The following is a 27,385-nucleotide window of genomic DNA, read 5'->3' as shown; positions in this document are numbered from 1 at the left end:
TAAGGACTTCTTGTGTTCCTTTCCCTCTGTCCACTTAGCTGCTGCATCTACCGGACGCCCAGCCCTTAACAGAGTGGTGATCCACTTTTTTGTGATATTCACCTTGCTAAACACATAATCAGAAATCCTTTCCTCCATCATGGTTTGCTCATCCGAACCATTCTCTACTGCATCGCACCCCTGTTGCCGGAGTCCTACCGCAGTCGCCATTTTCTGTAGGGGGTGGCGTGTGCGCCCAGTCAGCTTCGCCTCTGACTGTCCTCTGAGCGGTTCGAATCGCTCCCACACCCCTGGGTTCTAGACACCAGACTTAGGTACAGGCGGCGATACAGAAAATCGAGTAGACAAGTGGTTTGGTATAAGAAAACCAAGATTTTATTGAAAATACAACAATCTTATGAAAAATCACTGGTATGAAAATACAGGCATAAACAATAATTACACTTATATGGGAATGGGGAACACACAGCACATCGAGGGAAAATAACTACATTAACAATCCCCTGATCATTATCTCACCCCCTATACCTAACTAGATTAAGCTATGAGGGGCCAGGAATTCATGCTCACCAGTCCAAAACTTGTTGCTTTAATGGTTGTGAGTTTTGAGGTCTGTTCCTGCTGTCCTTTGGGGTATCCCATCGCCACATGGTCTCAGGGCGCAGCGCTGAAGTTGTTGATGCGAAGCACCCTCCTTTTCCTCAGCTACCGTCGTCATCTCGTCGCGATGGGTTTTCTACTTCTTCTCCCTCGGGCGGTCGGCGGCGGTCTTTACCGTCTGAAATGATTTCACTATCCAAGCTTTGGGCGCCGGTTTTTTTGTCGCAGGCGCTGCCACCTGTGTTTAACGCCAGCTTATTCGCACTGTTCAAACGCCAACTTATTCTCACTGTCCATACATGCGTTACCACTTTCTTCACCAAACGCCAGCTTATAACTAGGCGTTTGGTTTTTATCAATGCGTCTTTCGCTGCCCTTCTCTGCTTTTATCGGTTACCTTCTTTGCCTCGTCTCATCCCTTTGTGGCCTGTGTGTCCTGTGTGGTATTGAACTCTGGTCTCATTCTCCTCCCGCGTTTGGCCCCGGTGTAATGGGCGTCCTTGGTTGTTGAGCGGTGCGGGGAGCAAGAAGAGAGCCCGCCACGAGGCCAGGGCATAAGTACGAGCGGCAGCAGGCCAAAGGCCAAAACGATGAGAGCAGTAGCAAGAGTCAAGAGAGCGATTGCTACTGATGGGCCTACAATTATACCCGTTCTTCCACTCCTTATCTGCGCGCCAAATCAGGTCAGTCTATTGTTTAGCTTTTGGCGGGCTTGTTTAAATGATTACAACCATTTATTTTAATGACTTTTGGAGTGGTTGTCTCCGGGTCTAATGGCCCCGATGTCCTGGTTGTTTGTCATGGATAAGACCTAATTGTCCCCATCCTGACTTGATGGCTACTGTGAGCTGCTACCCATTAAACATGCAGAAACCTAATGGCCACAATTATAGACCCATTCTAGCTTAATTTGATTCAAGTCGAATAAATGCGTATTCTGTGTTTACTTTGTCGGGCTGGCTCCAGAGTCCCTTTTCACAGATTCCTGCATTTTAAGTTTTATTTCAGGGCCTGCCTGCTTGCAGAGCCCTGTTTAAAATCCTGTCGGTTTTGGTCACAAGGTTTACAGAAGCCATTTTGGGTACCCTGTTTTCAATAACTTGTCCAAAACAGGGTCTCTTGATCCATAACTTGGGGAGTTGGGAATTTTGAGAACCCTGCACCTTACAAGGTTTAGAAATGTTGTGCACCAGTTCTTAAAACTTGTAAAATCCCAAAGTTCAAAAAAAATCAATTCCAGAGAAGTGGCTGATATAAGCTTTGAATGTAGGAAGAAGCAGTGTAGACTAGTGTTTCGACTGGTTCAATAAGTGAATTGTTAGCTTTTTACACATAAGGCACTAAATTCTCCAGCTGGTGGTGAGTGCTTCAAGGTGTTAACTCGGGCAGATCTATTGCATGTCACCCAGCCCTAGTGTTCTGCATCTTCAACCTGTTCAACTATTGCCAATTAGCTTTTGTTAGACCACAGATAAGGAATTCCTATTTACATTTTATCTGGGGGACCCAAAGTCTTATTGTAATAGGGGTCTGTTACCCTCCCTTGCGTTTGCTTAATGCTTTCCAATACTACCACTGCCCATGTTTAATACAAGCTTTGTTTGCAAGGTTAGCTGGAACAGTAGCATAGTGGTAATGTCACTGGGCTAGTAATCCAGAGGCCTGGACTAATGATCCAGAGATGTGAGTTCAAATAAATCTGGAATAAAAAGCCAGTATCCGTAATGGTGACCATGAAACTATCAGATTGTTGTAAAAACCCATCTGGTTCACTAAAGGAATCTGCTGTCCTTAGCTGGCCTGGCCTATATGTGACTCCAGACCCACAGCAATGTGGTTGACTCTTAATTGCCCTCTGAAATGGCCTAGCAAGCCTCTCAATTGTAACAAACTGCTACGAAACAAAACAATAATGAAACAGGACAGACCACCCCACATCGATCTCAGTATCAGCAAACACAGCCCAGTCAATCCTGCAAAGTCCTCCTCATCAACATCTGGGCACTTTTGCCAAAATTGGGAGTGCTGTCCCACAGACTAGTCAAGTAACAGCCTGACATAGTCATAGTCACAGAATCATAACTTTCAGCCAACTCCTCCATCACCATTCCTGGATATGTCCTGTCCCACGAGCAGGATAGACCCACCAGGGGTGCGGCACAGTGGTATACAGTCGGGAGGGAGTGGCCCTGGGAGTCCTCAGCATTGACTCCGGACCCCATGAAGTCTCATGGCTTCAGGTCAAGCATAGGCAAGGGAACCTCCTGCTGATTACCACCTACTGCCCTCCCTCAGCTGATGAATCAGTACTCCGCTATGTTGACCACTTGGACCAGAATGTACTCTGGGTGGGGGACTTCAATGTCCATCACCAAGAGTGGCATGGTAGCACCACTACTGACCGAGCTGGCTGAGTCCTGAAGAACATAGCTGCCAGTCTGGGCCTGTGACAGGTGGTGAGAAAACCAACACGAGTTGAAAAAGCTACTTGCCCTTGTCCTCCCCAATCTACCTGTCACAGATGCATCTGTCCATGACAGCAGTGGTAGCAGTGACCACCGCACAGTCATTGTGGAGACGAAGTCCCGTCTTCACACTGAGAACACCCTCCATTGTGTTGTGTGGCACTACCACTGTGCTAAATGGGATAGATTCAGAACAGATCTACCAGCTCACAACTGGGCATCCATGAGGTGCTGTGGGCCATCAGCAGCAACAGAACTGTATTCCACCACAATCTGTAGCCTCACGGCCTGGCATATCCCTCACTCTACCATTATCATCAAGCCAGGGGACCAACCCTGGTTCAATAAGGAGTGTAAAAGAGCATGCCAGGAGCAGCACCAGGCATACCTAAAAATGAGGTGCCCACCGCGGGAAGCTGCAACACAGGACCATATGCATGCTATAGACAGGGCTAAGCGATCCCACAATCAATGGCTCAGATCAAAGCTCTGCCATCCTGCCACATCCAGTTGTGAATGGTGGTGGACCATTAAACAACTAACGGGGAGGAGGCTCTATGAATATCCCCATCCTCAATGATGGTGGAGCCCAGCACATGAGAGCAAAAGACAAGGCTGAAGCATTTGTAACAGTCTTCAGCCAGTTCTGGCGGAGTGGATGATCCAGATCGGCCTATTCCTGAGGTCCCCACCATCACAGAAGCCAGTTTTCAGCCAATTTGATTCATTCCACGTGATATCAAGAAACTGCTGAGCACACTGGATACAGCAAAGGCTATGGGCCCCAACAACATCCCAGCTATCGTGCTGAAAACTTGTGCTCCAGAACTAGCCGCACCTCTAGCCAAGCTGTTCCAGTACAGCTACAACACTGGCATCTATCTGACATTGTGGAAATCATTGTATGTCCTGTCCACAAAAAGCAGGACAAATCCAATCTGGCCAATTACCACCCCATCAGTCTACTCTCAAATATCAGCAAAGTGATGGAAGATGTCAGACAGTGCTATCAAGTGGCACTTACCAATAACCTGCTCACTGATGCCCAGTTTGGGTTCTGCTAATACCACTCAGCTCTTGACCTCATTACAGCCTTGGTCCACACATGGACAAAGGAGCTGAATTCCAGAGAAGAGTGACTGCCCTTGACATCAAGACAGCATTTGACTGAGTGTGGCATCTAGGAGCCCGAGTAAAACGGAAGTCAATGGAAATCAGGGGGAAAACTCTCCACTGGCTGGATTCATACCTAGCAGAAAGGAAGATGGTTGTGGTGATTCATCACAGCGCCAGGACATCGCTGCAGGAGTTCCTCAGGGCAGTATCCTAGACCCAACTGTCTTCAGCTGCTTCATCAATGACCTTCCCTCCAACATAAGGTCAGAAATGGGGATGTTCACTGATGACTGCACAGTGGTCAGTGCTATTCACAACTCCTCAGATAATGAAGCAGTCCATGCCCGCATGCAACAAGACCTGGACGACGTTCAGGCTTGGGCTGATAAGTGGCAGGTAACATTCGCTCCACAGAAATGCTGGGCAATGACTATCTCCAACTCGCGAGAGTCTAACCATCGCCCCTTGACGTTCAATGGCATTACCATCGCCAAATCCCCCACCAACAACATCCTGGGGGTTATCATTGACCAGAAACTTAACTGGACCAGCCATATAAATACTGTGGCAACAAGAGCAGGTCAGAGGCTAGGTATCCTGTGGCAAGTGTCTCACCTCCTGACTCCCCAAAGCCTTTCTACCATCTATTAGGCACAAGTAAGGAGTGTGATGGAATACTCTCCACTTGCCTGGATGAGTGCAGCTCCAACAACACAACAAATTCGACACCAGGACAAAGCAGCTCACGTGATTGGCACACCATCTGCCACCTTAAACATTCACTCTCTCCATCACCGGCGTACCGTGGCTGCAGTGTGTACCATCTACAAGATGCACTGCAGCAACTCGCCAAGGCTTCTTCAGCAGCACTTCCCAAACCCACAACCTCTTCCACCTAGAAGGACAAGGGCAGTAGACACATGGGACCACCACCTCCAAGTCACACATCATCCTGACTTAGTATATCGCCGATCCTTCATAGTCATTGGGTCAAAATCCTGGAACTCCCTCCCCAACAGTACTGTGGGAGTACCTTCACCACACAGACTGCAGCGGTTCAAGCAGGCGGCTCATCACCACCTTCAAGGGCAATAAATGCTGGCCTTGCCAGCGACGCCCACATCTCATAAAAACAAATAATAAATAAATAAATAAGTTTTCTGGCACTGCCCCATGGTGCCTATTTGTTAGCTCTTGTACATTTGTGAAATGTTATGTTTAAAAAGACAAGCAAACATGTTTAGCTATTTATTTGTAAAAGAAGCTTCAGTTCCTTTTGGTATAATTCATTATGTACATTGCTGCTCTACACTTCAAATCCCAGAACTGTATGATGTAGCTTATGCATTACAATTTCTAGTATGCACTAAGCCTTCTGACGCTGAGCCTGCTAGGTTACTGGCTCCTTCATAAACACATTCAACAACAGGGGAACTATGTAAAACACATCCAAGCTGCTACCTTTTTTAGAATGGTTTCATCTGTGATATTCAGTCATTTCAATTTTTTTATGAATGATGCATAATCAAAAAGGTCAATTGATACAACTGTACAGCATAAGTTTAATTAGTGCAGGCTAGAGCTCATTCAATAGAACTACCTTCTGTCCATTACACTGAATGTAATCAACCCCCTGAACTGAACTAATTGCTCTGCTCTTTCATTACTTTAGATGAGCTGTAATATGTGCATCATTTCCTCATTTTCAATACTATGTGAATCCGTTCAAAACACTCCTTTGATGAAATCGCTCTTTTTTTGGCCTACATCATCGGTTGGTCCATATATAAAATCTGTCGGAAGAATTTCTGGGGGTATCTTGACAAACTGATCGTCGTAGGCACGCAAGGTCCAGAGCTTCTCCAGTTCATAAACTTCCCTTGTTTCAGGTAGCATGAAATGTACTACAATATTCCCTTGGGGGGAAAACAAACAATTTTACAGTGACACCAGATAAACACATGCCTGTCCAAAACCATTTGATTATACATTACTCAATAGTCTGCTCCAGCCACAACACTTTAAAAATGTGTAATTTTGATCCAATCATAAAATGCTCCCTAGTTGTTTGCCTCCCGCACGCCCCCTCCAAAAAGAGTCACACCGGCACAACATTCACGGTCTGCACCAGCCACAAAGTTTATACTGTGAGACTGGAGTTGTATGTTGGGCAGACCAGTTAGATGGTAGGCTCCCTTCCCTGAAAGAATCCAGCAGCTATTCTTGGCAATTTTTCTGGCACTGCCCCATGGTGGAATTTGAAGTCTCAATCTCTAATTTCCTATAATCGTTAGGCTACTGTACCTGCATTAAAAAGAGACCAAATGTGGACAATCTTAACAGACTAGCTGCGATCAGCTAACTAAACACATACAGTACAAGGGATTAACCTTGGGAACTTCCTGGTCTATGGCCAAGTATCACATGGCGTAGACAATAAAAGGGCCGGTTTGTGTGTGCATAGCTTGGAGTGAAACCAAGGCTAATCTAATCCTGGGATTCATCTGACTTATAAACCGCTCTAGCTTTGCTCCTGCAGTTTATAACTGACGACATTGAACCCCTTCAGAACAAGACCTTGTAATTACTTCCAGCTACCTATTATTTTGCTCTGGGTAACCGGAGGCTGGCCTGGGCCCGAGGCAGCAGCACATAGATTATTTTTCACTCCTTGCAGGAGAAAGATGATGCCTGTGCTCCACACAACAGCACCACTGCTCTACATATTCTGCTCAATTCAGATATCAATATCCAAACTAACTGCCACAGAGTTGAAATGTTTTGTTACAGATTTTATTGGACTCACCAAAATCTATGCACTTCCAATCATCTGTATCTTTCCCTTCAACGTGGACATGAGCATTTTGCCCTCTCTTCAAGTGTTTATGCTGAAGGATAAAATCATTGAAATATTTAGTGCTGAAATATATTTACAGTGCTAATGTAAGTTCAGTAATTTCACAACAGTGGTTGTGTTCACCTAGAATTGGGCTACAATTCATTGTATGTGAAGTGCTTTGGGACATTTCTGAGGAATAGGATACGGTACTATATAAATGGAAGTTTATTTTCTTGACTTCCAAATGATTGACACCAAAAGCATAACCTGTCTTTAAAGGCATGACAACATGGGCCTACACTTTTGTGGTGTGTTTTAACTATGTAAATCTGGGATGTTGATTTCCTGTGACCAGAAGTGCTAAATGTAAAAATACCTGCGGGAAGCTGCATTCAGAATGGAACTCAGTGACACCGGTACATCGATTAATCACCCGTTTAAATCCTACCACTACTTATTCCTTAAAACTAACTAAGTTCGGTTATCTTAAAAGAAACACTAATACAACCCCCCCCCCCAACTCTGATTAAAAATGTTCTAAAAACACAGTAAAATAACATTTTATCACAAATATGGTAGACTATCGTATTTAAACATGTACCAATTCAATAAATCTTGGGTTTAAATGCATCATCGACAACTTCTGTTTTACAGCTTGAATTTATTTCAGACGCTTGATGAGGAAAGCCAATCTTCACTGCATGCTTAGTTTGTTGATGGCACTGGCTCTTCAGCTAGCATCGCTAGTATCGTACTTTTCTTACATGAGTTTCGTCAAGTGAATTAACTGAGACATGAATCCGTAACAATCATTATAAATCAAGCAAGTCTACTGAATGTATTCACCTAGATTGACCAGAAAATGGTGGTAGAGAGAAAAAAGGTGGTAGACTGGTAAGCCTGACATCGGTAGTGGGGAAAATGCTAGAGTCCATTATAAAAGATGTAATAACAGAGTACTTGGAAAACAGTGACAGGATCGGACAAAGTCAACATGGATTTACAAAAGTAAATCGTGCTTGACTAATCTACTGGAATTTTTTGAGGATGTAACTGGTAGAATAGATAAGGGAGAACCAGTGGATGTGGTGTATTTGGACTTTCAGAAGGCTTTCGATAAGGTCTCCCATAAGAGATCAGCATGTAAAGTTAAGGTACATGGGATTGGAGGCAAGGTACTGACTTGGATAGAGAACTGGTTGGCAGACAGGAAGCAAAGAGTTGGAATAAACGGGTCTTTTTCCGAGTGGCAGGCTGTGACTAGTGGGGTACCGCAGGGATTAGTCCAAGGACCCCAGCTACTCACAATATATATTAATGATCTAGACGAGGGAACTAGATGTAGTATCTCCAAGTTTGCAGACGACACAAAGCTGGGTGGGCGTGTGTGCTGTGAGGAGGATGCCAAGAAACTCCAGTATTATTTGGACAGGTTGGGAGATTGGACAGAAGCATGGCAGATGCAGTATAATGTGGATAAATGCGATGTTTTCCACTTTGGTGGCATAAACAGGAAGGCAGATTATTATCTGAATGGCAATAGATTGGGAGAAGGGGAAGTGCAACGAGACCTGGGTGTCCTTGTGCACCAGTCGCTGAAGGTAAGCATGCAGGTGCAGCAGGCGGTTAAGAAGGCAAATGGTATGTTGGCCTTTGTAGCGAGAGGGTTTGAGTACAGGAACAAGGATGTCTTGCTGCAGTTGTACAGGGCCTTGGTGAGACCACACCTTGAGTATTGTGTGCAGTTTTGGTCGCCTTATATGAGGATGTTCTTGCCATGGAGGGAGTTCAGCGAAGATTCACCAGACTGATACCTGGGATGGCAGGAATGACGTATGAAGAGAGATTGGGTCGATTGGGCTTTTATTCGCTGGAGTTTAGAAGAATGAGAGGGGATCTCATTGAAACTTATAAAATTCTAACAGGACTGGACAGACTAGATGCAGGAAGGATGTTCCCGATGGCGAGGGAATCCAGAACCAGGGGTCACAGTGTAAGGATAAGGGGTAAGCCATTTAGGACAGAAATGAGGAGGAATTTCTTCACCCAGAGAGTGGTGAACCTGTGGAATTCTCTACCACAGAAGGCAGTTGAGGCCAGTTCATTAAATATATTCAAGAAGGAGTTAGATATATTTCTTAAGGCTAAAGGGATCAAGGGGTATGGGGAGAAGGCAGGGACAGGGTACTGAATTTGGATGATCAGCCATGATCTCATTGAATGGCTGAGCAGGCTCGAGGGGCCGAATGGCCTACTCCTGCTCCTATCTTCTATGTTTCTATAAGACAATACTCCCAGTGATATAAGTTTAATTGTTGGTTGCTCCAGGATCTGAGCAATGTATCTGTTCCTTCAATCCCTAACTTGTCCTTCCAGTATTCTAACTTATTTCTGTAACCATGGGTGAAAGCTGGATCTCTAATTTCCAAACAAAGGCCCTGAAAATTGACATCAATTAGTATGGTGTATCTAGGGTGTGCAGGGTTGGACATCAGAGTAGAAACATATTGTGCCAGGTTTCTGTCCTTTTTGCCATGCACTGACATTTACACCTGCAGTGGGCAGTTCTTGAACACTCCCTCTTCAAACCTCATATCATTAAAAGAGGTGGGACTGGCAGGATAACAGCATCTTCAACAATCCTGGCAATTGCCCCCTATATTCACACACCTGAAGTGGGGCCAAGAATATTTTGAAAATTTGAGTTCCACAGGACAACAAATCGCAGAGGACTCAGTTGCTGTACAAAAACTAGCCTTTCAGGAAAATTGTCCACTTTGAGGGTGTTGTTGCAGTACCATCGGTTCTCGGATATAGCGACACGGTGCTGCTGAAATGTTGCACCCGTCACCCACTGTACACCCCAGCCGTGCTGCAAATGACGTGGGCACCTGCCCATTTTATACCAATACCCCTGAACCCAAAAGGATGGGCAATACTAGCCAGCAGGCAGAAGTCCCAATCTGCCACATTTACAGCAATGGACGGGACTCAGCTTTCAGGGCCCATGTGACTAGTTCTCTAGAGGTGTACCTGCCTTTGATTAATACCATTACAGTTAGGCTTCATTATATCTCACCAGATACAGCCATCAACAATTCAGCAGGTGTGTACTTGTTGGTGCTGTACCATATGGTTTGATATGGCAATACGAAAAAGGGCAAACTCTTGAGATAGCATTGTAATTTTTGACTCAAGTCTAACAAAATGCTCCTTTCAAACAGGGAATGATGAAATTATGATATACTGTATACCATTATGAATTATAGGTTGATTTTTAGGCTTCCCAGCTGGCGGAATCGGGGCGATAGTGCCCCAAGGATGGTGGACAATGACCTGCCCTGTTGCAAGCAGGCATTGGGGCCATAGTGTTTGCCTGGGCCTACCGCTGGGCAGCCAAAGCAGCCCCGAGTCAGGCAGCAGGCCCATTTATTGTTCCATAAACAAGACACTTAAGGCCTGTGCTTGAATCCCCCTGACCAGAGGATCCAGAGGCAGGATGAAGGCTGGAAGGTTGGGCAACTTGCACTAATTTTGAATTATGCCACCTCGAGGATCTTTAGATCAAACCAGGACCTTCTGGCTGCTGATCGCAGTGTCAGCTGATCACGGGGCCTGGAGTGGCACCTCACTTTCTTCTTCCTTGTGCCTGCACTAGGCCCTCCCAGAGGGTGGCAGGGCTGCCCCTGGGCCATTAAAATTAATCCCATGGGCTCTAAGTTTGCCAACAAGATGGGGGCTGTACCAGGAGGAACGACCAGGGAGTACTTGAGCAATGCAATAGTTGCATGGGTTCCATGGCGAATGGAGGGCCAAAGTCTAGGCAGCTGGGAGTTTGAAGTACTGTTGTAATCAACACGAGGGTAGAGTTCTTTCCTCAGGGTGGAAGCAGAACTAAGTGGAAGGGGTAGGGGGTTCTGGGTGGTGAGAAATGGTCTTGTCAGAAATTGATACTATGGAAATAAAGAGGCCACTGGAGATGACAAGGTTTCCAGCTCTTGGCCATGAATATGGGTGGGAAAGATTTAGGGAGAGAGGACAAGAGGGACATAAACATATAAGAGCAAAGAGATAATGATAAATCTGTACAAGGCCATTGTTAGACCACAGTTAGAGTACTCATAGAATCATAGAAATTTACAGCACAGAAGGCGGCCATTCGGTCCACCATGTCTGTGCTGGCTGAAAAAGAGCTATCCAGCCTAATCCCACTTTCCAGCTCTTGGTCCATAGCCCTGTAGGTTACGGCACTTCAAGTGCATAGCCAAGTACTTTTTAAATGCGATGAGGGTTTCTGCCTCTACCACCCTTTCAGGCAGTGAGTTCCAGACACCCACTGCCCTCTGGGTGAAAAAGTTTCTCCTCAGCTCCCCTCTAATCCTTCTACCAATTACTTTAAATCTATACCCCCTGGTTATTGACCTCTCTGCTAAGGGAAATAGGTCCTTCCTATCCACTCTATCTGGGCCCCTCATAATTTTATACACCTCAATTAAGTGTCCCCTCAGCCTCCTCTGTTCCAAAGAAAACAACCACAGCCTATCCAATCTTTCCTCATAGCTAAAATTCTCCAGTCCTGGCAACATCCTCGTAAATCGCCTCAGTACCCTCTCGAGTGCAATCACATCCTTCCTGTAATGTGGTGACCAGAACTGTACGCAGTACTCTAGCTGTGGCCTAACTAGTGTTTTATACAGTTGAAGCATAACCCCCCCCTGCTCTTATATTCTATGCCTCAGCTAATAAAGGAATGTATCCCATATGTCTTTTTAACCACCTTATCTACCTGTCCTGCTACCTTCAGGGATCTGTGGACATGCACTCCAATGTCCCTCTGTTCCTCTACACTTCTAGGTATCCTACCATTTATTGTGTATTCCCTTGCCTTGTTAGTCCTCCCCACACAGTACTATGAGCAGTTTGTAGCAAAAACCTAAAGCCACAGAGTGTACAGGATAGATTCACTAGAATGATTCCAGGGATGGGAAGCTATGAGCAGAGACTTCAAATACTGGGACTATTTCCACTGGAATAGAGAATGTCAACATTACAACAGTGACTATACTTCAAAAGTACTTCATTGGCTATAAAGCGCTTTGGGTCGTGAAAGCGCTATATAAATGCAAGTCTTTCTTTCTTTAAAGGATTTTAAAATTAGTAAGGGTTTTGATTAGGGTGAATAGGGAAAGATTATTTCCTCTGGTTAAGAAGTCAGTGACAAGGGGGTTATCAATTTAAAATTGTCACAAAGTGAGGAGAGGGTATAGGGAAAAATTATTTATGCAAAGTTATTAGAGCACAGAATGTCTTGTCATAGGGGACTGGTTAAGACAGAAATTGCTGCATCCTTTAAGAGAAGAATAAACATTTAAAGAGAGATACACAGGTCTATGGGGAAGACAGCAATGAAGTGTTTTTTTTTAATTGCTATAGTAGAGGCACAGACCAATGGGCTAAATAACTTCCTCCTTGGTTCTACATCTAAAAAATTAATTTCCAAATTTTATTCTTCGTTGGGGGTTTACGTTCAACTCACTGATTTGAAAGTAAAAATCCTTTTCCTTAATCGACAGTTTTACTACTAAATCAAAAATCTTCCCCTTCCAATCATGGTAGTTTATTTGATAACTTGACACTGATTCTGTTCAATTTATATTTTCTGTTTTACATTTGAATACTTGTTTCTCAAGGGTTTCCTGTGAGTTTTGTATTTTCAGTGTTGGATGACTTTATACACATCCAATCTCATTCCATTTTAACAAAAAAAACTAGGCTCTCCATCATTATTCATTTTGCCACAATGAAACAAATTCCCTTTGAGGTTTTCTATCTTGTTCACTGCAACATCTTGTTGGAAACTCAATCGCTTGTCTATCATCAACTTCCACATTCAAAGCAATATCAAATCCTTTTTTCCCCAATACTGTATTAAGATGTTCATTATTGCATTTAAATTGAGCCGACACACAAGTCTGTATCTTATACTGCATCAAATAAACTCAGTGAAATGCTTCAAGGTATGGAGAGCAAATTTATGTTGGCTCATCCAAAGCCCAATCTGATTTCCTTGGCATCAAATCTGTCTAAAGCCTGTTGACGTTTCTGTATTGCAACATTTGCATAATGGCATCATGATGCTCAGAGTGCATGTGCACTCAATAGTTTATAAAGATTAATAATAGATAAACATTTCACAGGTTATTCCTGGAAAATACAAGCAATTGAAATTTAATGAGAAATCGTACCAGCTTTGCTGAAAAAATTCCTGGCATTCTTTTGTTCCACTATTCTCTTCTTGAAGCCCAGCTGCAGAAGGTTGTTCTTACAATGTGGTCTGGGATCCGCAGTTCTGGTGATTTCACTTCTGTACCTTAATTGTTTCATAATCTGAGGTCACCTGTGTCAGTCCACAGTTACACACCAACTTCAGGGTTGAGGTGAAGCAGAAACCGCTTTGCTACGATGCTAAAGTTGAGGTGTAAACACACCTCCTTCAGCTTTGGAAGTCTCCTGAATTCAGCCAAAAACTGATGAACAGGCCCTTCCTACTTCTATGTTCTTGATGAAATTTGAAATGTTCAGCAATAGCCAAAGGTTTGCGACTGAACTGTTCCTGCAAATCTGCCAGTTCATTAAATCCCCCCTATCACAACTTGGTTTAATCAGGGAAACTAAGTTTCCCTTCTGTCATTTAATCTCTCCTGCCTTCCACCCTCTCACAGACCTTCCTTTTTGTTCTTTCCTCCCCTCCCCTTTTCCCTGCATCTGTACTTGCTTAAAACCTGTTACATCTCTAACTTTTTCCAGTTCTATTGAAAAGTCATCGACCTAAAACATTAACTATTTCTCTCGCCACAGATGTTGCCTGACCTGCTGAGTATTTCCAGCATTTTCTGTTTTTATTTCCAGCATCTGCCGTTATTTTGCTTTTGTATTTTGTTTTTATTTTAAAAAACAGAAAATACACGTGGGTGTCGCTGGCAAGGCCAGCAGTTATTGCTCATCCCTAGTTGCCCTTGAGAAGGTGGTGGTGAGCCGCCTTCTTGAACCGCTGCAGTCCGTGTGATTAAGGTACTCGCACAGTGCTGTTAGGGAGGGAGTTCCAGGATTTTGACCCAGCGACGATGAAGGAATGGCGATATACTTCCCAGGTCAGGATGGTGTGTGACTTGGAGGGGAACTTGTAGGTGGTGGTATTCCCATGCGCCTGCTGCCCTTGTCCTTCTAGGTGGTAGAGGTCATAGGTTTGGGAGGTGCTGCCGAAGGAGCCTTGGCGAGTTGCTGCAGTGCATCTTGTAGATGGTGCACACTGCAGCCACGGTGTGGCGGAGGTAGAGGGAATTAATGTTTAAGCTGGTGGATGGGGTGCCAATAAAGCGGACTGCTTTGTCCTGGATGGTGTTGAGCTTCATGAATGTTGTTGGAGCTGCACTCATCCAGGCAAGTGGAGAGTATTCCATCACACTCCTGACTTGTGCTTTTGTTTACTTTCATGATTTCCTTAGCCCACTCACATGACCCACACAAAACCTGAGTCTAAGGGAGGTCACTTACAGAGCACTGCATCTCCAAAGTACATAATTTAATTCAAAAGCAAAATACTGCGGATGCTGGAAATCTGAAATAAAAACAGAAAATGTCGGAAATACTCAGCTGGTCAGGCAGCATCTGTGGAGAGAGAAACAGAGTTAACGTTTCAGGTCGATGACCTTTCGTCAGGACCTTTCGTCATAATTTAATTCACCACTATTAAATCACAACACTACAAGTCATAGTGCTTGAAAGATCAAGTGTATATTGATTATACTGTGTATTGCATACACTTTAAATAACCAGGAATGATTAAGACTGTAATCTAATCCTGGGATTCAGGTTGTAGTTATAACTTACGATGTTAGACAGTATAATTAGTTTAATTTTAATAAAATAGCAATTAAAGTTCTACAATGCGTTTTCTGCAAATGAAATAAGTAATTTGCAAAAATAGATTTAGCTTTTATAAAAACTGTATTTTTAATTCATTGTCCAAAAAGTCAATTTTATCAGGTTTACATTCTGGGTCTAACACAAAACCATGAATATTACAGAAAGTGAGCTTTCACTTATTTACTTTCCCAATCATAAAACAAGCTTAAGATCTGGGCTTGGCTTTTGGATATTATAATTAACTCAAACAGGAACAAATTAATTCACACAAATACACCACTTACCACTTTGACTGCATAGTGTGCCATGGCTTGTAAATGCCTTGCAGAAGTTCCACTCACAATGATAAAATAATCAGTGTACTTTATTTCCACAGGCAGTTTAATAACACATATATCCTTGGCATTCTCCTGGCGCAATAAAGCCACCAAATCATCAATGTTAAACACTGGCTGGTAAATAGAACCTAATGGAAAGCAGAGTACACATGTTTAGTCCATTATTCTTCACTTCCTAGAAACATTGCTTGGAAATAACTTAGTCGACTTTAGCAGAATTTAGTAAATGGTTATAACACATTAACAAATTTTACTGTACAGGAGCAAAATCAGCAGACTCAGAGCAAGTCTGCTGACCAAGATCAAACAAAGACAAATAGCCTCCAAACCCATACCCTCGCCATCACAGACTGCCTACTTCCACCTCCGATGTATCGTCTATCTCTGCCCCTCTGCTGCTGAAACTCTCATCCATGTCTTTTGTCACCTCCAGACTCAACTAATCCAATGTCCTCCTGGTCAGTCTCCCATCTTCCACTCTCCATAAACTTCAGCTCATCCAAAACTCAACTGCCCATATCCTAACCCGTACCAAGTACTGCTCACCCATCCTCATCGTCTCCCAATACCACAATGCTTCCAATTTAACATTCGCATTCTTGTGTTCAAATCTCTTCATGGCCTCACCTTTCCTATGTCTGTAACTTCCTCAGACCTACAACCCTCCAAGAACTCTGCGTTCCTTCAACTCCGGCCAATTCTGCATCCCCCACTCCCTTTGCCCCACCATCAACGGCCGTATCGTCAGCCGCCTGGATTTTAAGCTCAGGAATTCACTTCCTAAACGCCTCTCTCCTCCTTTAGGAACCTTCTTAAAACCTACCTCTGACCCATTTTTAGTCACCTCTTCGAATATCTTCTTTCTTGTCTCAGTGTTAATTTATGTCTGATTATGCCTCTGTGAAGTGCCTTGGGACGTTTTTCCACGTTGAAGACGCTATACAAATGCAAGTGGTTGTTACTGTTGTCATCCTTGTGTCTTTATTTTCTCTCATTATGCCTCCTATTGTCTCATGCCGATATCCCTTCTGCCATTTAACCATCTCCTGTTTTCCACTTAACCACTTTACAGATCATACTATTTCGTTAATTGTGTGTTTTCCTCTTCTCCCTCTGTTCTGTTCCTTTTTAAAAGCTGTACTATTTTAGTTTTCACAAAGGACGCACATGCAAAAAATTAACTCCTCTGTTAACGCCTATACAGGTTGTGATATGGAGGAAGGACAAAGCACTGGCACAATTTTAAATTTAAGCTGTATACGAAGTGACTGACGGGCATAATGTGTTACAGTCGTAGCAAACCATTTTGAAACCTGACATTTTTACTCAGTGTTCACATTAGAATTGGTTCTGCCACAGTTAGCTGCATAAATTCTAGTCTATTCCATAATAAGCTCAGCTACATTAAATACTAGCAACTTTCATAGCAGACAATTAAATAGACAATAAAAACAGAAAATGCTGGAAATACTCAGCGTGTCAGGCAGCGTGTGTGGAGGGAGAAACAAAGTTAGCGTTTCAGGTCGATGACCTTTTGTCAGAACTGGAAAAAGTTAGATATGTAATAGATTTTAAGCAAGTAGAGGCAGGGAAAGGGGAGAGGGGAGGAAAGAAGGTCTGTGATAGGGTGGCAGGCAGGAGAGATTAAATGACAAAAGGGATGATGCTGCAGGGTAAAAGGAGATGGTAATGGGGCAAGTAAAGAAACAAAACATGGGTCCAGAGGAGGTGCAAATGGAAATAGCAGGATTATCAACAGCTGCCATCTAAAAAAAATTTTGGCAGAGGTTATGGTCTGAAATTGTGGAACTCAATGTTGAGTCCGGAAGGCTGTAAAGTGCCTAATCTAAAGATGAGGTGCTGTTCCTCAAGCTTACAATGAGCTTCACTGGAACAGTGAAGGGGGGCCGAGGACAGAGAGGGAGTAGAGCAGGAAATTAGAGACAGGTGACCGGAAGGTTGGGGTCACGCTTATGGACTGAACGGAGGTGTTCCGCAAACTAGTCACCCAATCTATGTTTGGTCTCCCCAATATAGAGTACGCTATACTAAATTGAGATACTAGTAAATCGCCGTTTCCCCTAGGAGTGTTTTGGGCCCTGGACAGTGGGAAGGGAGGAGGTAAAAGGGCAGATGTTGCATCTCCTGCGCTTGCACGGGAAGATGCCGTGGGAAGGGGAGGGGGTAGTTGAGGTGTGGACCATGGTGTTGCACAGGGATGGGGAGGGGAAGATGTGTTTGGTGGTGGGATCACGCTGGAGGTGGTGAAAATGGATGATCCATTTAATGTGAAGACTAGTGGAGTGGAAGGTGAGGACAAGGGAAACCCTATCGTGGTTCTGGGAGGGGAAGAGGTGAGAAGTGCAGGAAATGGAATGGACACAGTCGAGGGCCCTGCGGATGGCAACTATTGATGATTCTGCTATTCCCATTCACACCTCCTCTAATCCCATCTTTTGTCTCTTTACTTGTCCCAGTACCATCCCCTTTTGCCTTGCACCATCATTCTTTTTGTCATTTAATCTCTCCTTTTTTTATTCATTTATGGGATCAGGGCGTCACTGGCAATGCCAGCATTTATTGCCCATCCCTAGTTGCCCTTGAGAAGTGTAAGAAATCACACAACACCAGGTTATAGTCCAACAGCTTTATTTGAAATCACAAGCTTTCGGAGCGCTGTTCCTTCATCAGGTGAAGTGGAGAGATGCATAAAAACACAGCTTATATAGTCAGAGAATAATGTCAGATGTTTACAGGTAATCTTTCTAACTGCCATTTATCACACCTCGGCAGAGAGATAATCACAGCAATCAAAGGTGTAACTGGTGTCCAAACAGGTCAGTCAGGAAAACATTACATCAAAGAACAATGAGGTGGGGTCACAAGGGGTCAAATGTTGCAGATGCTGGGGTCTGTATGAAAAACAAAAAGGACAAAAAACATTTTTTTTGCTGGAAATCACAGCAGGTCCGGCCGCGTCTGTGTGGAGAGAACAAGCCAACGACGACTTGAGTCTGGATGACCCTATGTCAGGTGGGGTTACATGTAGCGTGACATGAACCCAAGATCCCGGTTGAGGCCATCCTCATGGGTGCGGAACTTGGCTATCAGTTTCTGCTCTACGATTTTGCGTTGTGTGTCGAAGGCCGCCTTGGAGAATGCTTACCCGAAGATCGGAGGCTGAATGTCCTTGACTGCTGAAGTGTTCCCCGACTGGGAGGGAACACTCCTGCCTGGCGATTGTTGCGCGGTGTCCGTTCATCCGTTGTCGCAGTGTCTGCATGGTCTCGCCGATGTACCATGCTCCGGGGCATCCTTTCCTGCAACGTAGGAGGTAGACAACGTTGGCCGAGTCACATGAGTATGTACCATGTACCTGGTGGGTGGTGTCCTCACGTGTGATGATGGTATCTGTGTTGATGATCTGGCATGTCTTGCAGAGGTTGCTGTGGCAGGGTTGTGTGGTGTCGTGGTCGCTGTTCTCCTGAAAGCTGGGTAATTTGCTGCGAACGATGGTCTGTTTGAGGTTAGGCGGCTGTTTGAAGGAGAGTAGTGGAGGCGTGGGGATGGCCTTAGCGAGGTGTTCGTCGTCATCGATGACATGTTGAAGGCTGCGAAGAACATGGCGTAGTTTCTCCGCTCCGGGGAAGTACTGGACAACGAAGGGTACTCTGTTGGTTGTGTCCCGTGTTTGTCTTCTGAGGTCTATGCGATTTTTCGCTGTGGCCCGTCGGAACTGTCGATCGACGAGTCGAGCATCATATCCCGTTCTTACGAGGTAGTCTTTCAGCGTCTGTAGGTGTCCATCGCGTTCCTCCTTGTCTGAGCAGATCCTGTGTATTTGCAGGGCTTGTCCATAGGGGATGGCTTCTTTAACGTGGTTAGGGTGGAAGCTGGAGAAGTGGAGCGTCGTGAGGTTGTCCGTGGACTTGCGGTAGAGTGAAGTGCTGAGGTGTCCGTCTTTGAACAGCCGCCTAACCTCAAACAGACCATCGTTCGCAGCAAATTACCCAGCTTTCAGGAGAACAGCGACGACACCACACAACCCTGCCACAGCAACCTCTGCAAGACATGCCAGATCATCAACACAGATACCGTCATCACACGTGAGGACACCACCCACCAGGTACATGGTACATACTCATGTGACTCGGCCAACATTGTCTACCTCATACGTTGCAGGAAAGGATGCCCCGGAGCATGGTACATCGGCGAGACCATGCAGACACTGTGACAACGGATGAACGGACACTGCGCAACAATCGCCAGGCAGGAGTGTTCCCTCCCAGTCGGGGAACACTTCAGCAGTCAAAGACATTCAGCCTCCGATCTTCGGGTAAGCATTCTCCAAGGCGGCCTTCGAGAGACACAACGCAAAATCGTCAAGCAGAAACTGATAGCCAAGTTCCGCACCCATGAGGACGGCCTCAACCGGGATCTTGGGTTCACGTCACGCTACATGTAACCCCACCTGACGTAGGGTCATCCAGACTCGAGTCGTCGTTGGCTTGTTCGCTCCACACAGATGCGGCCGGACCTGCTGTGATTGCCAGCAAAAAAAATGTTTTTTGTCTTTTTTTGTTTTTCATACAGATCCCAGCATCTGCAACATTTGACCCCACCTCATTGTTCTTTGATGTAATGTTTTCCTGACTGACCTGTTTGGACACCATTTACATCTTTGATTGCTGTGATTATCTCTCTGCCGAGGTGTGATAAATGGCAGTTAGAAAGATTACCTGTAAACATCTGACATTATTCTCTGACTATATAAGCTGTGTTTTTATGCATCTCTCCACTTCACCTGACGAAGGAGCAGCGCTCCGAAAGCTTGTGATTTCAAATAAAGCTGTTGGACTATAACCTGGTGTTGTGTGATTTCTTACATTTGTCCACCCCAGTCCAACTCCGGCATCTCCACACCATGGCCCTTGAGAAGGTGGTGGTGACCCTTCCATCCTGTCACAGACTTTCCTTTTTGTTCTTTCCTCGGCCTCTGCACTTGCTTAAAACCTGTTACTATTTCCAGTTCTGACGAAAGGTCATCACCTGAAACGTTAACCGTTTCTCTCCCCACAGATGCTGCCTGACCTGCTGAGTATTTCCAGCATTTTCTGTTTTAAATTCAGATTTCCAGCATCTGCAGTATTTTGCCTTTGAATTAGTTAAAAGATTGATTGGAGAAAAAAAGCATCCTTCCAGGTGATGGTCATACAGTCACCTAACCATGATTAGTAAGGGAGCGTACAGCTCGGAGCCGTCTATCTGTTCCTGCGTCCGTTGTAATCTCGGTTCAGCTGCTGTTACCGCGCTGACTTGTTAACAGTAAATGTGCGGCCGTGCCGTGCGCTTTACCCAGCTCCCCGGTCGCGCTCCTCTCCAAATGCTCAGGGACGCTGTGGGTGCGGAGGTGGCTGCAGTCCCTGGGCTCGCTCCCCTGGCCGCCTCGCGCCTGCCGAGCCCGGGGATCTGGGCATAGCAGCGCGCACCGAGCCCCAGCCGCCCGCAGTCCGCTCCGGGCAATAGAGCCAGCGAGCGCGGCAAGAGTTGGCATCATCATCCTCCTCCAGCAGCAACCTCCCAACACCCCGATCACACCACCCACCTCCCTGGACCGCAGGAAGGATACGGCGGTTTACCGGAAGTGCCGCACAAGTTGCTGACCAGAAATTCACTCCGACAGGCAAACATTGCGAGTATCAACGGTTCCTCCGTGTCGGAGGATCCGATCGGAGCACCTGCGGGTCGTTGGATTATTATTAGTGTCGCTTGCGCTAACAGTGAGGACGTGAGTGAGATTTATAAGGTGGAGTAGGTTGCAAGCCCATTGAACAAAGGGAGTTTAATTTTAAGGATAGCATATATTAAACAGGAGGAAGTATAATTAAAGTAGGACATTAAATAGGGTCACATGTCAAACCAAAATAAGTGAATGTTAACCATAATGAAGACAACTTGACAGATCTGAAAAGAAAATCTTAATTATAAAATGTTAAATAGAATGTACTACTTCAAACTTTTGAATAGACAGTTCAGGGTGTCCAAATATTTTGCCTTCATGGAGCACTTAGCCACATATGGCGCCCTGGTTGGCTACAGAAAGCTGGATTTTTTCCTGGTCTTGTGCCCTGGCATAATTGATCATCCAGGTGCAGCGAATACCAGGCAGAAAATCAGGTGAGAGAAGCATATGCCTGTCAGGGAACCTGCCCAATTTCCCACCCACTTAAATGGTCAGATCATCGGGTGTAAACCACTCCTTGCATCATGTTGTGGTACCGGTTGGTCACTTTGATCCCTCCCCTTGCGTTTGTCGCCAAGATACAGAAGAAGCTCATCGACTTCTTCTAGGACAAAAGGAAGCACTGGGTCTCTGCGCGGTCCTGAGTCTCCCGCTTAGGGAGGGCGGTCAGGCACTGGTGTGCCTTCGCACCCAGGCTGCGACTTTCCGTCTTCAGACCCTGCAGAGATACCTGTACGTTGAGGATTCTCCCAGATGGTGTGCACTGGCGACGTATTTCTTCCATAAGCTGCACCTCCTCAAGTACGACACGCAGCTCCTGTTTGTGAAACTGGGTGGTGCCCGTGCCTGCTTGTGGGAGCTGCCTGTCTTCTACCAGGAACTGCTATGGGTCTGGAATAAGGTCACCTCCAGACAGAGTTCTCCCCCCATCAGGAGTGGCGGCTGTCCTTCGGGAGCCGCTGTTCAGGAATCCGCACCTCCACGACCACGGGTTCAGGTAGCTGGCGGAGGGTAGGGATGTGCCTGGCAAGGTGACCAGAGTCAGGGACCTGCTCAATGGCGGAGGAGCAGGTTGGATAGCGCCGGAGGAGCTGGCGCAGCGCTTGTCCTGGTCCAACATCCGGCTCGCAGCCAAAGCCATCAATTCGCTGAAAGTTGCACTGGGCCCTGACTCCACTCGCTGTATCGAGGAGGCTCAAGCACGTGGGGCGATCCTGTTTGAACTGACCCCCCGTTCGGACAGAATTCCTCATCGGCGCCTGGCCCCGAAACCCCTCTCTGGAGCCGGTGCCTCACAACTTGAGCCCTCTCTGGGAAATCCCCTTCCTGCCTTTTCATTCGGCGCGGAGAGGTTTCCTGTACGGGCTGCTCCTGCACACTCTCCACTTTGCTATCTTCGTCTGCCTCCTGGACACGCCTTGGCGCACCATCTTGCCGTATGGAGGAGGCGGAGGTCCCCAATGGAGGGCTCTCTACGCGGGAGTCCTCCCTTTAGCTATTGGGGACTTGGCCTGGAGGGTGTTGCATGCAGCAGTCCCGTGCAATAAAGTTTTAAGCAAGTTCACAGACTCCCAGGCTGCCTGCCTTTTCTGCGGCCTGGAGGAGTCTGTTTTCCATGTATATACGGAGTGTGAGAGGTTGCAGCCCCTCTTCCATTATTTGAAAGGGCTGCTCCTCGATTTTTGGCTGCACTTCAGTCCCACGCTCCTGATTTTTGGTCACCCGGTGCGGAGGGGAGTGGGCAGATTGGAGGACCTCCTCATTGGACTGCACCTGGGCCTGGCCAAAGTGGCAATAATTGGTCCAGGCAGCGGGCGGTCAAGGGGGTCGTTTGGCCCGACTGCTTGCCTCTCTTCCGCGGCCACGTTCGCGCCCGGGTGGCCCTAGAGATGGAGCTTTTTTAGCGCTTTTGTGAAGAAAAGGTAACACACTGCCACCCAGTGTTCAGAGCCTGCAACTACTACTGCCAAAAAACATCACAGACTGTCAAAGGGTGAAAGGACTTTTGAATGGAAAGGTGACAGAAGGTATCAATTGCAATAATATATTGGGGATGATTTTGGTCTGTCTACTGTGCCATTCACACTGAAAAATGGGACAGGAGGCAGACAATGCTTTTTTAAAAAGGCCTGCTCAACTCAATTTTCGAGCTGGCTGCAAAATGGGTGACCAGAGCTCCTGTGCAAAACAGGAGTTAGTCTTATTAAAATATTTAAATCGTAATTCTACGCCTGTTGGGGGAGCCTGCTGCAATCTTTGAGTTCCACTGGGTGGATTATATGCTTTGCGCACTCTGCCCAGTAGAACTGAGCATTGAGCGGCCTAAGCAGCAGTCCTTAAAGGGAGGTGGGAACTGCTGGAGGCTGCTCCAAAAAACTAAAGAAACAGCTATGCCACTGATTTTTGTGGCCCCAGAAATGTTTTCGTCGGCTGCTGCTCTCTTCCCCCACCCCAGAATTGCCTCTCAGTAGTGCCATCGTCTGCCCGATATGCGCTATATCTGAAAATTGGCGCCATTATGTCTGCACACACTTTGGCTGGAATTTTCCGGGGTGGTAGCGGGCGCAACCGGAGTCGGGTCAGGTGGGAAAGTTGTTATTTTTGGGAGCAGGTCGGGAACCCGCTGTCATCCCGCTCCCAGGCACGTCTGTCAGCGCGGACCCGACCCGACCAGCAGAGGCATGCAACCCAATTTAAATTATTAGGAGCTAGTTGTCAGACCCTTAAGAGTGGTTTTAACCTTACCTTTTAAATTTAACTGAATGGCCACAGGAAACATGCTGCTCAGGAACCACGTCTGTCAACCTGAGGCGGGAGTTCAGTGGCCATTGCCCCAGCTGATTAGTTGACAGCATCACTGTTTCTCACTGCATTCCCAGCACAGATTCTGCAGGCTACAGTCTTTCCAGTAAAGTCTCCATCCAGTGTCACCACACTGGAAGAAACTCTCTCAACATTGACAGATTGCTCTGTCATCTCTGCTTCACCTGCCATCTATTCCATCAGCATGGATGCCGTTTATACTGTCTCACCTTGGTCCTCAGAATCTGACCACAATGAGCCCCAACACCAGCAGCACCAACAACACCACCTCCGCAATCACCTGATGCTGCACAGGACACAGGGCATCAGCACCTGAGCACATTGCTGCCTGGGAGGCCAGGGTTGGCCTCATCATGGCCAGATTTACTTTGCTTGACGCTGTACACCCATATGGCTGCCACATGATGCGCCAGGTTGGCACCACCCCACACCAACACCATAAAGCATCCCTACAATGTCCAAGCCATTCCTTTCACACTCACCACTAGGGTTGCAAAATTCTGGGAATTTTTAAAAGAGGAAACTTTCCATGGGAATTTTCGGGAATTTATGGGAATTTTGAGTTTTTTTGCACACTGATGGTTTTTGTCTCTGACCCTTATATTATCTTTGTCGTCAAAATAGACATACTGTCCCATACAAATAAAAACAGGCTTTCAAAACTTTATTTAGGTTATAATTTTGAACTTTATTGAACCCCCACAAAAAAGACCCATCTAAAATAAAATAAAAAGAGCGTCAGCTTATTTAGCCTGTAATTTGTCCTTATTTTGTCCCTGAGTCTTCTACTCATGAGTCTTCTGAGTCTTCTACTCCTCATTGCTCCTCCTGATTCTCTGACTCTGGCTCTGACGTGTCCATTTCCTCCTCTGTGTCAGTGTCTAGCTGTGTGGTGGACACTTCTGTATCTGGCTCAATAAGTTGTAGGTTCGCCCGGATAGCCACCAGTTTCTCCACTCTCTTGTTAGTCAGCCTGTTGCGCACCTTTGTATGCGTATTCCCAAAAAGTGACCAGTTTCGTTCAGAGGCCGCTGATGAAGGTGGGATTTGGAGTATCACCGATGCAATAGGTGACAGGGCCTCAGATGCACAAAGTCCCTTCCACCAGGTATGTGCACTGATATGCTTGCATGATTCCCATATCCCATCCCCATTCCAAAGACCTTGCTTGGTAGAGAACTTTGCCAGACTTCCCAGAACTTTGCCCACATCCAGATTGAGATGGTGTGAGAGGGTAGAAATCACACTGTAAGTGCTGTTGATCTGTTCTCCAGAAAGTATTGGTCTCCCAACATGCTTTGGGTCCAGCATGTATGCTGCAGCATGAATCGGCTTGACACAAAATTCTTGACGCGTCTGTATGAATTGAACAATTGCCTTCTCCTCTGCTTTGAGCAGCAGGGATGTGGGTAGGGCAATGCTGATTTGTTCTTTTAAATCAGTAAAAAGCCTGAGAACATCTGACAAGACAGCGTCATCTCCTTCAATCTAGTGTTGTTGGGCAGCTTCAGTGTGGTGTTCTTGTTCTTTGTCATTTGCTTGGAGTTGTAGGTTGCTGCAACTACCTGTTTTCCCCTGACATACTTAACAACTTGCTTGGCTCTCTTGTACAGTGCTTCCATGGTTCTCAAACCCATGATGTCCTTGAGGAGCAGGTTAAGCCCATGAGCTGCGCACCCAATAGACGCAATATGAGGGTAGGCCTCCTCCACTTGAGCCCAAGCAGCCTTCATATTCGCAGCATTGTCAGTAACTACTGCAAAGACCTTTTGTGATCCAAGATCGTTGATGACCGCTTTCAGCTCATCAGCAATGTATGTGCCTGTGTGTCTGTTGTCCTTCGTGTCTGTACTCTTGAAGAACACTAGGAGAGGAGTGGAGACGATGTAGTTTATGATGCCCTCCCCTCGTACATTTGACCACCCATCTGAGATAACTGCAACACAGTCTGCCATCGCTATTGTTTCTTTGAGCTTTCCTTGGACTTTGTTATACTCAGCCTCCAGCAAATAAGTAGACAAAGCATGTCTGGTGGGAGGACAGTATGCAGGGTGAATAACATTGAAAAATCTCTTCCAGTACACATTGGCTGTGAGCATGAGGGGTGAGCCTGTTGCATATACAGCTCGAGCAAGGCACTCATCTGCATTCTTCTGGCTATGGTTATCCATTGTATCAAAGAACCTTCCAAGTGGGCCAGGAGTTGCTGATGATAAGGAGCCTGATGCTGAATGAGAACCATCATCTTCTTGAATGGAAGCAGAGGAACTCTGGGCTGACTGCTGTGAGCTTTGAGTGAAATTGTAGCATTTGGATAAATGCTGCTGCATCTTTGTGGCATTCTTTACATATGGCTTTCTACAGTGTTTGCACATGTACACAGTCTTTCCATCTTTAATGCCTGGGGTAAAATGCTTCCACACATCCGACGGTAAACGTGGCATTGTTCTATGCAGAGAAATAAAGGGCATTCATCTCTGTGTCGAACTGCGGTCGATCAGCACGATTGCAACAGGGTGAGTACATTTTTGCTGATGCTCCATGTGATGGAAGCATGACCTGTACACACACGACGCTACATCACCAATAGTGTATTATTTTGTATATTTTAAATTGAAGGACAACAGAGTTCAACAAGTAACTGGTTTATTTGGTATAAAGTCTGATTTACTTACTGCATCATCACAACATCAGCAGAAAACAAAATGACTTCCCTCAGGACCCCTAACCTGGATCTTAAAAAAACTATAGCAGTCTTACAGATGCCTGCAGGCCAATCACAATTCGATATGCAAATATTACAAATAGAGGGAGCTAATCGCTCATCCACTCATCCAACCAATCAGGACACATTTGTTCACAGTCACACACAAAACTTGTAATTATTAAAACAAGCCAAGTAAGAAGATAAACATATATTGATTAAGAAATTCCTTAATAATTAAGATTCCATCTCTGTTAGTAATTTTAAGAGAGGACCTGTGGAAAAAAAAGAAAGAAATACAAAAAAAACAATATTATGCTAGCATGTGCTTTTTGGGGCAAAATTTCCAAAATTCCCAAGCTAAACTTCTCGTGGAAAATTTCCGGAAATTTACCGGAAACTTTCCACCCCTTTGCAACCCTACTCACCACCATCGCAAGAGGTACCGTTATGTCTCACCATTCACTGCAACTCACTAAGCCACTTACAAAGGTGCACACAAATCTGTCCAAGTCCGGAAAGAGTTGAAAATAAAGATTTTTATGTTTGACAGCACATTAATGGAAATTTTACATAAACACTGGATAAAACACCCAAGTGGCTACTCTTGTGAATCTACTTGTGTGTCATCTTTCTCTTCCACGTGCTTCTATGAGGTGCTACCCCTGTGGCTTCAGCAGAGGTAGAGGCAGCCTGCTCACTTCCCTGCTGCCAAGGAGCTGGAGACCACCTTGCTGCACATCAGTGAGGCCATGAGGACCTACGTCTACACTGGCATCCCTCCTAGATGTTATGTTCATTAATAAATAGACATTCTTATTATGAACACAG

The 27,385-nt window shown here is 45.6% G+C and overlaps 1 protein-coding gene across 2 annotated transcripts; it reads right to left on the bottom strand.

Moving 5' to 3' along the window:
- Positions 1–5,416: 5,416 nt before the first annotated feature.
- On the bottom strand, positions 5,417–20,917 carry malsu1 (mitochondrial assembly of ribosomal large subunit 1). 2 transcript variants are annotated; one of them, XM_085988467.1, is made up of 4 exons: positions 20,640–20,917; positions 15,231–15,412; positions 6,988–7,069; positions 5,417–6,097 (listed from the first exon to the last, which is right to left on the bottom strand). In XM_085988467.1, the coding sequence occupies exons 1-4, from the start codon at positions 20,842–20,844 to the stop codon at positions 5,907–5,909; spliced, it is 660 nt and encodes a 219-aa protein (XP_085844593.1). In that variant the 5' UTR covers positions 20,845–20,917; the 3' UTR covers positions 5,417–5,906. The 2 variants fall into 2 exon arrangements, with proteins under 2 accessions (XP_085844593.1, XP_085844594.1); XM_085988468.1 differs by having other exon boundaries at positions 5,417–6,085.
- Positions 20,918–27,385: the final 6,468 nt, after the last annotated feature.

Source organism: Somniosus microcephalus, chromosome 5, assembly GCF_052327205.1.
Source record: "Somniosus microcephalus isolate GS21.2 chromosome 5, FLI_Smic_1.0, whole genome shotgun sequence".
Taxonomy (NCBI): Eukaryota; Metazoa; Chordata; class Chondrichthyes; order Squaliformes; family Somniosidae; genus Somniosus; species Somniosus microcephalus.
Note: the sequence above shows the minus strand (reverse complement) of the source record. Positions and strands in the feature narration are given on the sequence as shown.

Excerpts from the sequence above, each read along its gene's own strand:
- malsu1 (XM_085988467.1), bottom strand. The coding sequence starts at position 20,844 with ATGATGATGCCAACTCTTGCCGCGCTCGCTGGCTCTATTGCCCGGAGC. Across the intron at positions 7,070-15,230 it reads CACACTATGCAGTCAAAGTG|CATAAACACTTGAAGAGAGG; the intron begins GTAAGTGGTGTA and ends TTTATCCTTCAG. Across the intron at positions 6,098-6,987 it reads TTGGAAGTGCATAGATTTTG|GGAATATTGTAGTACATTTC; the intron begins GTGAGTCCAATA and ends TTTCCCCCCAAG.